Here is a 13,174-nt window from a genome sequence, read left to right as displayed (position 1 = left end):
AGATATAAATGTGAATGTTAGCACGTGCCACACTTAGATGGAATTCTTATCCTTAGCCTGCGTCGCATCTAGATATAAATGTGAATGTTAGCACGTGCCACACTTAGATGGAATTCTTATCCTTAGCCTGCGTCGCATCTAGATATAAATGTGAATGTTAGCACGCGCAACACTTAGATGGAATTCTTAACCTTAGCCTGCGTCGCATCTAGATATAAATGTGAATGTTAGCATGCGCAACACTTAGATGGAATTCTTAACCTGAGCCTGCGTCGCATCTAGATATAAATGTGAATGTTAGCATGCGCAACACTTAGATGGAATTCTTAACCTGAGCTTGCGTCGCATCTAGATATAAATGTGAATGTTAGCACGTGCCACACTTAGATGGAATTCTTAACCTTAGCCTGCGTCGCATCTAGATATAAATGTGAATGTTAGCACGTGCCACACTTAGATGGAATTCTTATCCTTAGCCTGCGTCGCATCTAGATATAAATGTGAATGTTAGCACGCGCAACACTTAGATGGAATTCTTAACCTTAGCCTGCGTCCCATCTAGATATAAATGTGAATGTTAGCATGCGCAACACTTAGATGGAATTCTTAACCTTAGCCTGCGTCGCATCTAGATATAAATGTGAATGTTAGCATGTGCCACACTTAGATGGAATTCTTAACCTTAGCCTGTGTCGCATCTAAATAGAAATGTAAATGTTAGCATGCGCCAGACTTAAATGAAACTGTGAATGATGACAAGCACTTGTATGGAATCGTGATCACTAGACTGCCTCACATCTAGACAGAATATTGAAATTAGCAAGCACCACACTCCGATCGAATAGTGAATGTTAGCAAGCATCACACCTAGACATAATTGCAAGGACAGCAATGCCAACTAACCAATCCACTAACAATCTCACTCCTCTGCATACATCCCTCAAACTCTAACCAAACACAACCACAAGCCTAAAACTCAGCAATCCGCACAAACTTCACTACACTGCAACAACAAAACAAACTGCACATAGACTTGCACAAAGGCACACGATGACTACCGACCGTAAAACACCCCAAGCCCAGGCAACGGACCCACCGGGCTGAGGCTGTCAACAGCACATCACTGCTCTCTTGCACTTTTCCAGCTTATTCCCACTAACTCACCCCCCCAACCCTCATCTCCCTCTTTCAGAGCCGCCAGAGCACCAGGGGACCACCCCGGTGGTGATTGTGCGGGGTACAAATATCCTTTAACATTAACATTAACAGTAGGAAGCGGCACCAAGAAGTAGTATTTTATTAATTTTACTTTTATTTTTAACATTTGTATAGTGCACAAAACAGCCCATAGGCATTGTGGCGCTGTTACTTGAGGGGAGCTTAGCTACAGGGGTTACAAGTGGGATGGCCATATATAGCATATGGCATTTAGTACATTTATACATAGATATCATAGCATTTAGTACAATTGTACATGGATATCATAGATAAGGGTACACTATGAGGTTAGCATGAATTACATAAGAATAATGTGGGGTGGGTTCGTTATGTCAATAGAGTGGTCTTCATGGCCTTTCGGAATGCTAGGGGTGATTCTTCTGCTCGGAGAGAGTATATGTACATTACAATTGGCAGTAGCAAGCGGTCTGGGTGCATTATCGGTGCGAGTCAGAAGTAGTGTTTCAGTGAGTCAGCGTATTCTTTTTGGAAAAGAGGCGTAATGTGGTCGCATAACTGGCATCAAGAAGTGGTGTGTGGTCTTTATTGTTGGCAGAGAGAAGCAGTGGGATGACTTCACTTGTGGCAGCAAGAAGCTGTGTGGTTTCATGACTGCCAGCAGTGAAAAGTGGCATGGATGAATGTGTGTTGCTATTGTGTGACAGTATTTGTGTATTGTTTCTGTCAGTGGGATAAAGTGTAATGCTGATGTTTGTGGCAGTGGCATAAAGTGTGTCATGGCCGGTATACAATAAAATCAAGCAATGCTTTACAGCGTTGCCTAAAGGAATGCCAGTGGTTTTGATTAATTCACAACCTACCAGCCATAACTTCAGTTTGTTGAAATGAGAGGAACAGGTATGCCCAGAAGTGGGCACAGGACTTCCTATTCCTGGGGATCCAGTCGACTCCTCACTGATGACGACAAATGATGCCCAAACATGTCTCTGGTTGCTTGTGGTCTTGCGCAGAAGGAAAACGACTCAGCAGTTTGGGCTGGAGTGGCCCTTCTGTTGTGGCACCAAACCTGCTTTTCAGTTTACTTTTATAATGCCATGGCAGGTGTAATGATGATGGTCTGGGGGAGTTGCCCGGAGAAATGCCAGTGGTTATGATTCATTCAAAACCAACCATCTATCACTCCTCGATGTTGCATTTGTAATTCTATTCACAACAAGAGGGTGAATGTTTATCATTAATGCCAGCAGTGTTTTATAATTCTTGATTGTAATTACCAGGGTGTGCGTTCTAGTTGGCATCAGTTAGCCGTGTGGTCTCATTATTGGTAACAAGGATAAGCACTGCAGTTGTGACCGCATTTGTAGCAAACATCAGTGGGGTTTAATCATTTGCAGCGGGGAACCATGTACTCAAGCCAGCCTGGATTTCAGCATTACCCCGCCCTCTAGTTAGTCTGTGTTCTGTGTCTCTTTCAGCCATCCTCTGCCGAAACGAGGAGGAGCAGCTGATGAGTGATCTGATGGAGGGCTACAACAGGACTCTGCGGCCGGCAGAGACCGACGGGGACGTCATCGATGTCATCTTGAAGCTCACACTCACCAACCTCATTTCCCTGGTGAGGTTTCACCATTCTCACCCAAAACATAGATCTGGGGTGGGCGTGTCGATCTAGCGAAGAATAGAACGAGGTCAGGATTTTGGGAGGTCTATAAAGCATATGTATGAGGACAATGGACATATAATAAAAGCCAATGGAGATTAATTGCATATGTTTTGGCAATTCTGAAAATCCAACTGGATTTTACTGTTTTGTGGCCTTAGTATACCTTTTTCTGTGCAGCCGGTTTCATTCAGTACCAGCCAAGGGTGGACTATAGCCAAATCAGAAGATTACACGGGCTGACAGGGTGGATCCCATTTCTAGCTAAGCCCAGAGGCATCTCTGGGGGGGGGAATGGAGGGCTATAGCCCACGGACTTTTGGTTGTATCCACGGATGGAAGCTCAAAGTCTATAACCCAAAGGCAAACAAGCCCCGAGTTCCGAAATTAGCATAGCGCCAGATCTTTTCCAGACCAATTAACGACGCTGACTTATACCTGTCAATTTGCCAATGTCGCTGCTCACTGTGCCAGAAGCACTGCTTCTTGTGCCATGCGTGCTGCTCGGTGTAGCAACGTTTCTGAGCCTTACATAAGACTGGCTGCTAGAGCCCTCATTTCTCTGCTAGAATTTGACTGTGTGGCCATGGGCGTAATTTTAGGGGGGGGGGACAGGGGTGTTTGTCCCCCCCAACTTTCATGGCACACCATTTTGTCCGCATTCATTTGGCTGGGGCACCTTTTCTTCAGATGTCATGCCCCCCCCAACTTTTTCAGCAAAGTTACTCCACTAAGTGTGGCGCTTGCAGGCTGCCAACAGATCGCTCCTTCGGGCTGGGGGAGCTCTTTACACCCAACATGGGGCAACTTGAGTTCTCTGGATAGCTCCAGGGATGAGGTCTCTGGTTATAAACGAAGCCGGACTCTAGTGTCAGTACAGGGGGCGGCTGCAAAGACAGCACAGCGGTGGCAGGCTGCAGATGTGGGAAATGCAGGGCGGAATACAACATCTCACCGCCTTCTGCTGGTCGACCTGCCCAGTCCATTGCCTGGGATAACAATGCTCTGGCCTGATTCACTTTATCGGTGTCATGAATTGGTAGGGAAAAAAACGAAGAAAATATGTCGGATGAAAAACTCCAGGATTTAAAAAAATTACGAATTTAAAACTTAATAAATATAAACTGGGTCCAACTGTGTTTGCTAAACATATGAGGCCACAACAATTAGGACGGTGTGTATGTGTTTGCACCTGTCCTGAGAGGCGAGGATCTGTTCCCTGCTCTCCCAAAAGGAAAAACTGAACAGTCCTTCACCAGGACCCCCGAGAAATGTTATTTGGACCCCCACTCCTCTCCCACACCTGTAATGACTTTCTTAATTTAGTGTTTAGCCAGCCCATGTAGCCATCAGCTGGACCTGCAACTTTACCAGGACAGCAGGCCACCAATGTCTCTGTGCGGTGTTGCCCTCCCACCTCCCCTTACAGTGCCTCTGTTTGGTGAACATTTTCTCTTTATAATAGCCAAGAGAGGTGTGTTGAAAATCAAAGTCAATGGGCCTCATTACGAGTCCGGCGGTAGCCGTGCCGGTAAAACTGGCAAGCTACCGCCGGACCCGTGGGAACTTACTGGCTCCAGACTTGCCGGAATCACAGGGGTATTGCAGCCCCGGTGGTCCGGTAATTCTGGAGCCAGCATTCCGTTACTCCCCATTCCCGTGGAGTCCCATAGAACTCGGGTTTACCGCCACCATTGTTTCCGGACCGGCACACTCTTAATGAGGCCCAATGACTACAATTAGAAGCGTGGCATCCTGAAGCAGCACTCTAAGCTGGCTCAGGAAAATGAGTGAGAGGGGTGGGAGGAGTTGCTTAGTGGCGTGCAGCATTCGGGGTCTTCTGCAGAGAGAAAATGGGAATGCACTTACCCCCCCCCCACTCCCATCATAGCTGAAAGTGGCCAGGGAGGCAGTGGGTGAGCTGACCCACACAGTCATTAGGAAGATGAGATTGTGGGGAATTCGCAGGAGCACAGCTGTGAATCCACCACCGCACTTATAAAGACGGGGTGCTCCCATCCCTCAGTAGCCCGAGTCCCCTGCGAGTAGCGCCCGTTGTCCTCTCTCTCAACATCCCTCTTAAATGTACCCATTTATTTTTTAAGTATGCTCTACAATGCAGCATTTTAACCCATTATTTTTGTTTAAATTCACAGGGGGAAAATCCCCAGAACGCCCCATGATTGGTTCGGGCTCCCTTCCTGTGCTCAGTCGCTATGGCATTTTTTGAGGAATTATTTATGCCCCCCCACTTAAAAAAATCACCAGCCTCCACTGGCCCTCAGACTGCGTTGGGAACGGGGTTGGGGGAGCCCAGGGACTGTGGTGGGAGCAGGGTGGGGAGAGCCTAGGGTCTGTGATGGTGTGGGGAGAGCCCAGGGACTGGGTGGGAGTGGGATGAGGGAGCCCAGCAACTGTGATGGGAGCAGGTGGGGGAGTCCAGGGACCATACTGGGAGTAGGGTGCGGTGACGGCATGCAATAGTCCATAGCCATTTGTACATACTGTCCATTTGGCATTTTTGGGGGGCCCGGCCCGCCCAAATTTTGCACAGGAGGGGCCTAGGCCAAAAAGGTTTGAAGACCAGTGCTCTAAATGGACCCGTGTAGCCTATGTATTGAAAGTTACTCATATTGTTGTATCACTGTGCGCACACACACTGTTACTTCACAGCGAGGTTGCTGCTCTACAAAAGCAGAATGTACACAACATGCGATGGCTCCCTTTGTAACGCGTGTCACTTTTTGTTTCCTTTCCAGAATGAACGAGAGGAGACGCTCACCACTAACGTCTGGGTGGAAATTGTAAGGAAACCGTGAATGAGGTTCAACGAAATATGCTCCTCTTTTTCAGGGTGGCATGCGGGCACATGTTCCATGGAAGAATGAGGTTTGCAAGGCAGAGCTCCTTCCCAGGGTATACGTGGTCAGACTGAAGAAGCCCATATTTCCAGACTACCGCGCAGAGGGTGGGAAGGGTATCGTTTCCATGCAGTATGTTTGGCATTGAATAGAAGTTGGACCTTCCATGGAAAACTTGAGAGGTAACATTGCTTTAACATCGAGCAATTGCTGCGCAGGTCTTTACCACGTAGCAATTGCCGCGCAGGTCTTTGCCACGTAGCAATTACTGCGCAGGTCTTTACCACACAGCAATTGCCACACTGGTCTTTACCACTTTGCAATTGCTGCGCAGGTCTTTACCACGTAGCAATTGCTGTGCAGGTCTTTACCATGCAGCAATTGCCACGCAGGTCTTTACCACGTACCAATTGCTGTGCAGGTCTTTCCCATGCAGCAATTGCCACACAGGTCTTTACCAAGTAGCAATTTCTGCGCAGGTCTTTACCATGCAGCAATTGCCACACAGGTCTTTACCACGTAGCAATTGCTGCGCAGGTCTTTACCATGCAGCAATTGCCACACAGGTCTTTACCACGTAGCAATTTTTGTGCAGGTCTTTACCACACAGCAATTGCCAAACAGGTCTTTACTATGCAGTTGCTGCACTGGCCTTTACCGTGCAGCAATAGCCATGCAGGTCTTTACCACACAGCAATTGCTGTGCAGGTCTTTACCACGCAGCAATTGCCAGGCAGGTCTTTACTACGCAGCAGTTGCTGCACGGGTCTTTACCATGCAGCAATTGCCATGCAGGTCTATACCACGTAGCAATTGCTGTGCAGGTCTTTACCACACAGCAATTGCCACACAGGTCTTTACTATTGAACAGTTGTTGCACAGGTCTTTACCGTGCAGCAATTGTCACGCAGATCTTTACCACACAGCAATTGCTGTTCAGGTCTTACGCAGCAACTGCCAAGCAGGTCTTTACTACGCAGCAGTTGCTGCACAGGTCTTTACCATGCAGCAATTGCCATGCAGGTCTTTACCACGCAGCAATCGCCATGCAGGTCTTTACCATGCAGCAATTGCTGCACAGGTCTTTACGACGCGCCAATCACTGCGCAGGTCTTTACCATGCATCAATTGCCATGCAGGTCTTTACCATGCATCAATTGCCATGCAGGTCTTTACCATGCATCAATTGGCATGTATGTCTTTACCACGCACAGCAATTGCTGTGCAGCTCTTCACCATGCAACAACTGCCATGCAAGTCTGTACCACACGCAGCAATTGCCATGCAGGTCTTTACCACACTGCAATTGCCACTCAGATCTTTACCATGCAGCAATCGCTGTGCAGGTTTTTACCATGCAACAATTGCCATGCAGGTCTTTTCCATGCAGCAATTGCTGCCCAGGTCTTTGACACTCAGCAATTGCCACGTAGGTCTTTACCATGCAGCAATTGCTGCATAGGTCTTTACCACGCAGCAATTGCTGCACAGGTCTTTACCATGCAGCAATTGCCATGCAGGTCTTTACCACACAGCAATTGTCACACAGGTATTTACCATGCAGCAATTGCTGCGCAGGTTTGTATCACACAGCATTTGCAGCACAGGTCTTTACTGCGTAGCAATTGCTACACCAGTCTTTACCATGCAACAATTGCCACGCAGGTCTTTAGCACACAGCAATTGCCACGCAGGTCTTTACCGCGCAGGTCTTTGCCATGCAGCAATTGCCACTCAGGTCTTTACTACGCAGAAATTGCTGTGCAAGTCTTTAACACACAGTAATTGCCACGCAAGTCTTTGCCTTGCAGCAATTGTCACACACGTCTTTTTCACGCAGCAATTGCCGTGCAGGTCTTTACCACATGCAGCAATTGCCAAACAGGTCTTTGCCATAGAGCAATTACTGATCAGGCCTTTGCCACGCAACAATTGCTACGCAAGTCTTTACCACCCAGCAATTGCCACACATGTCTTTGCCATAGAGGAATTACTGATCAGGCCTTTGCCACGCAACAATTGCTATGCAAGTCTTTACCATGCAGCAATTGCTGCGCAGGTCTTTACCACCCAGCAATTGCCACTCAGGTCTTTACCATGCAGCAATTGCAGTGCAGATCTTTAACACACAGCAATTGCTGTACAAGTCTTTACCATACAGCAATTGCCACACAAGTCTTTACCAGGCAGCAATTGCTGCGTGAGTCTTTACCACAGAGCAATTACCACGTGAGTCTTTACCACGCAGCAATTGCTACGTGAGTCTTTACCGCGGAGCAATTGCCACGCAAGTCTTTAACACACAGTAATTGCCACGCAAGTCTTTGCCTTGCAGCAATTGTCACACACGTCTTTTTCACGCAACAATTGCTACGCAAGTCTTTACCACCCAGCAATTGCCACACATGTCTTTGCCATAGAGCAATTACTGATCAGGCCTTTGCCACGCAACAATTGCTATGCAAGTCTTTACCATGCAGCAATTGCTGCGCAGGTCTTTACCACCCAGCAATTGCCACTCAGGTCTTTACCATGCAGCAATTGCAGTGCAGATCTTTAACACACATCAATTGCTGTACACGTCTTTACCATACAGCAATTGCCAAACAAGTCTTTACCAGGCAGCAATTGCTGCGTGAGTCTTTACCACAGAGCAATTACCACGTGAGTCTTTACCACGCAGCAATTGCTACGCAAGTCTTTACCGCGGAGCAATTGCAACGCAAGTCTTTACCACGCAGCAATTGCCACACAGGTCTTCATCAGTGCATTGAAACCAGTGCGGCTGCGAAACACTTGGAGGTGGCAGGCAGAGAGGGTGCCGGAAGGAGAGCAGTGTTGCCAGCACCACAGGTGCTTAATTCTGCCCACGACCCCCTGGATTTTGCCAGAACATCTCTCCACCATCCCATGGTCAACCCCAACCTCAGTCACGTTGTCACAATTGCCCATTTCTTGATATGTCACACCTCTGAGCCTCGCCTTAATTCCTATAAATAGTGGAGACATCGCCCCCTTGCGATTTCCCATCAGACATTTTTGTTTCTGGTTTTTATGGGAAATCGGCCTGGCTGCCCCAATCTCGCAAAGCGAAACTATTAGCAGGCCAGTCATAAACACGTTAATGTACCGGCGCAGCCCTGGGCCGTCGCTACGGCCCTCACCTTGCTGGAGCCTACCTTGGCTTGGGCTAGCGGGCCATTACTGAACATTAATGCTGACATTTCCATTGCAGACAAGGCAGTGGCAGAGGGCAATGTATTGGCTGGTGTGGGTCTTCGCCTTTATCTCCTGCTGTTTTGAACAGAACGCTCTACTCACATTGAATTGAACTTTGCATTAGTAGTAGAGCCTTCCGCCTCAGGCCATATCTGCCATCAATGGCCCTCTCATCACTTTAGGCCCTCGTGCGAGAACATTACCGGCGAGTAAAATCTTTGGTGGTGTACTACACTGCTAGAGTGAGCAATCGACTGGGGCTCGATGCGCCACCTTTTGTGATCAAGTCAATGCCCTGATAGTTTGGGGAGAGAGAGTGGAGGCTTACCACACTGAACAAATCACTCACCTGGTAGTATGGGGTGTGTGAGTAAAGGCTTAACACACTGAACAAATCACTCACCTGGTAGTATGGGGTGTGTGAGTAAAGGCTTAACACACTGAAAAAATCACTTACCTGGTAGTTTGGGGAGAGAGAGTAAAGGCTTAACACACTGAACAAATCACTTACATGGTAGTTTGGGGAGAGAGAGTGAAGGCTTAACACACTGAACAAATCACTCACCTGGTAGTATGGGGTGTGTGAGTAAAGGCTTACCACACTGAACAAATCACTCACCTGGTAGTATGGGGTGTGTGAGTAAAGGCTTAACACACTGAACAAATCACTCACCTGGTAGTATGGGGTGTGAGTAAAGGCTTAACACACTGAACAAATCACTTACCTGGTAGTTTGGGGAGAGAGAGTGAAGGCTTAACACACTGAACAAATCACTTACCTGGTAGAATGAGGTGTGTGAGTAAAGGCTTAACACACTGAACAAATCACTTACCTGGTAATTTGGGGAGAGAGAGTAAAGGCTTAACAAACTGAACACATTACTTACCTGTTAGTTTGGGGAGAGACAGTAAAGGCTTAACACACTGAACAAATCACTTACCTGGTAGTTTGGGGAGAGAGAGTAAAGGCTTAACACACTGAAAAAATCACTCACCTGGTAGTTTGGGGAGAGTAAAGGCTTAACACACTGAACAAATCACTTACCTGGTAGAATGAGGTGTGTGAGTAAAGGCTTAACACACTGAACAAATCACTTACCTGGTAATTTGGGGAGAGAGAGTAAAGGCTTAACAAACTGAACACATTACTTACCTGTTAGTTTGGGGAGAGACAGTAAAGGCTTAACACACTGAACAAATCACTTACCTGGTAGTTTGGGGAGAGAGAGTAAAGGCTTAACACACTGAAAAAATCACTCACCTGGTAGTATGGGGAGAGATAGTTAAGGATTAACATAATGAACAAATCACTTACCTGGTAGTTTGGGGGGAGAGAGTAAAGGCTTAACACACTGAACAAACCACTTACCTGGTAGTTTGGGGAGAGTAAAGGCTTAACACACTGAAACAATCACTCACCTGGTAGTATGGGGTGTGTGAGTAAAGGCTTAACACACTGAACAAATCACTTACCTGGTAGTTTGGGGAGAGAGAGTAAAGGCTTAACACACTGAACAAATCACTTACCTGGTAGTATGGGGAGAGATAGTTAAGGATTAACATAATGAACAAATCACTTACCTGGTAGTTTGGGGAGAGAGTAAAGGCTTAACACATTGAACAAATCACTTACCTGGTAGTATGGGGAGTGTGAGTCAAGGCTTAACACACTGAACAAATCACTTACCTGGTAGTATGGGGAGTGTGAGTAAAGGCTTAACACACTGAACAAATCACGTACCTGGTAGTTTGGGGAGAGAGAGTAAAGGCTTAACACACTGAACAAATCACTTACCTGGTAGTATGGGGAGAGATAGTTAAGGATTAACATAATGAACAAATCACTTACCTGGTAGTTTGGGAGGAGAGAGTAAAGGCTTAACACACTGAACAAATCACTTACCTGGTAGTATGGGGAGTGTGAGTAAAGGCTTAACACACTGAACAAATCACTTACCTGGTAGTATGGGGAGTGTGAGTAAAGGCTTAACACACTGAACAAATCACTTACCTGGTAGTTTGTGGAGAGAGAGTGGAGGCTTAACACACTGAACAAATCACTTACCTGGTAGTTTGGGGAGAGAGAGTGGAGGCTTAACACACTGAACAAATCACTTACCTGGTAGTTTGGTGATAGTGTGTAAAGGCTTAACACAATAATGATAGTTTGAGGAGAGAGAGCAAAGGCTTAACGCGCTGATCAAGTCACTGCTCTGATAGTGCAAAACGCGGAGCAATTTGCTTTGCAAAGTCGTCATTTTTACTTTGGGCTATTAGGTGGGAGATCCGCCTATAAGCCGAAACTATTGCATTAGAGTAAAGATAGGGAGAAATGGCGTATGTGGAGGGACACAACGCTTGTAGTTGTTGTTTGGTTACTTGCCCCACCCATGGAATGCTCATGGGTTTGCTAATCCATATGGCTATTTCCACCCAGTTCCTGCTCCTCCCCGAGCCAACCCATTGCTTCATCAGAACTCTTTGAGCGTGCTTTAATTAAGCCTCACCATCAAACTTTGCATTCAAAGTGCCTGTCAGGGTTTTTTTAAAGCAGTCTTATTTATGCATTTATGTTATTCTTTTTTTTATATATATAACGCGCTTAATACCTGAATTCGGTCTGAGAGTTAATGACTTAATTGGAGTTATAAATCTGCTGCTGGTGTAATAAAAATGTCTAAACCAGGTCTGCCTTCAGCCACTCAATTTATAAGCATTATGTGTGTCCTTCACTGAAGCCCTTTAAAAACAAAAATTGGCAAAGCAACATTTTTGGTTTGTTTATACATTTTAGGCATTTGCCAGACACTGCTATTAGCTGCACAGATACTCCAGCCATGAATGGCCAGTTAATACCACTATGGCAGTGCCTGGCAAGTGGCTTTTCCATGCTTACACAAAAGCCCAAACTGTTGGCATTGCCAATGCTTGTTGCTCTTGTTTTCACATCAGCATTTGCACAGCCTTACACCAGCTTTTTGGCTACCAACTCAGTGCAACCAAGAACTGTGGTAGTTAGAGGGCCACCTCGCTCCTTGTGTTGTTAAGGTGGTGCTTAAAATGGAAGTATCTGCTACTGGCCCGTTGTTTTGTGACATCCCTGGGAGAAATGAGTCCCTCTAGTCCAGTCATATTCAAACTTCTTGAGTACAAATGTTGTTGCCGAGCCCACCCCTTGAGTAAAAATATTGCTGGTGGGCCCCAGTAGAGGTCATTTCTGATTATATGTTCTATTGAACTCACCGTGCTCCCTTTAGGAAGAGCATCGCGCCTCCCCTGGACACCCTTCGCTCCCCCCGGCCCCCAGGTGGGGCAGCCCCATAGTTTGAAGACTACAGCAGTCTAGCCCGTTTATAAATCATTGTATCGACTCAGCAATGGGCAGGTACTTGTGCAAAAGCATGCAAGGGCATGTTTTGAAGCTGAAATGGACAGAGGGTCAGTGGCGTGACCAGACTCTTTTGAATGGGGTGGCCTAAGTGGGCCACTGACTTATGCAGGGGTGGCATGAAGTAAGAGCACACACACATACATGATGTTCATAGTTTACGATAATGGGGTGGCCAATCAGATTGCAGGGGTCGCACCTGCCACGCCAGGCCACTCCGGGGACAGGCCACTGCAGAGGACAGCGTGCGGGAGCGGTCATGGAAACTGTGTGTTGGGAAAAGGCTTTTCACTAAAGTTCTTTTTGGCGAATGCTGATGGTTGGCAAGGCGCCCCGCTCAAACCTGCACGCTCATGTTTATTGGAACAGAGGACTTTCAGAAGAAAAATAGTGCACGATTCCCCATTTTTGGTTTTTGCACTGCACGTCCTATGCAATTGCTGTGCAGGTCTGCAAGAGAGTCCCTCAACACCGCACACGTGCATATGCTTTACCTCGCCACAGAAAGCCAGCATAGTAGGGTACCTTGGCATATAATAGCAGTGACTGACAAAGGCCTATTTCATAACTATACACAAGTCAAAACGGTTGGATTTGCCAATGCTTGCTTCTGACATGGCTTCAGTGAAGGACAGGCCTACTGCTTACAAATCAAGCCACACTCGGTTAAGGCATTTTTATCACAGCATTGACACATTTGCAGCTGCAATTAAGCCATTAACTCTCAGATGGCTGCTTTCAAGTAACACTGGTGTGCACAGTTGGTGTTACTACGTGATAAAGCTAACTCATGGAGATTCCAGGAGGATGTGTTTGAGAGAGGCAGGGGCAGGAACTGGATGGGAATGGCCATAGGGATTAGCATGG

At 46.8% G+C, this 13,174-nt stretch overlaps 1 protein-coding gene across 1 annotated transcript in view; it reads left to right on the top strand.

The window, feature by feature from the left end:
* CHRNG (cholinergic receptor nicotinic gamma subunit) overlaps positions 1 to 13,174 on the top strand; it is a 265,266-nt gene that overhangs the window by 92,727 nt on the left and 159,365 nt on the right. Inside the window, exons 2-3 of the mRNA XM_069617539.1 lie at positions 2,655 to 2,794; positions 5,599 to 5,643. Of these exons, the coding sequence (XP_069473640.1) occupies positions 2,655 to 2,794; positions 5,599 to 5,643 (185 nt within the window). The remainder of the gene's footprint in view (positions 1 to 2,654; positions 2,795 to 5,598; positions 5,644 to 13,174) is intronic.

Source organism: Ambystoma mexicanum, chromosome 10 (genome assembly GCF_040938575.1).
Source record: "Ambystoma mexicanum isolate Mex_15411 chromosome 10, UKY_AmexF1_1, whole genome shotgun sequence".
Taxonomy (NCBI): Eukaryota; Metazoa; Chordata; class Amphibia; order Caudata; family Ambystomatidae; genus Ambystoma; species Ambystoma mexicanum.
Note: the sequence above shows the minus strand (reverse complement) of the source record. Positions and strands in the feature narration are given on the sequence as shown.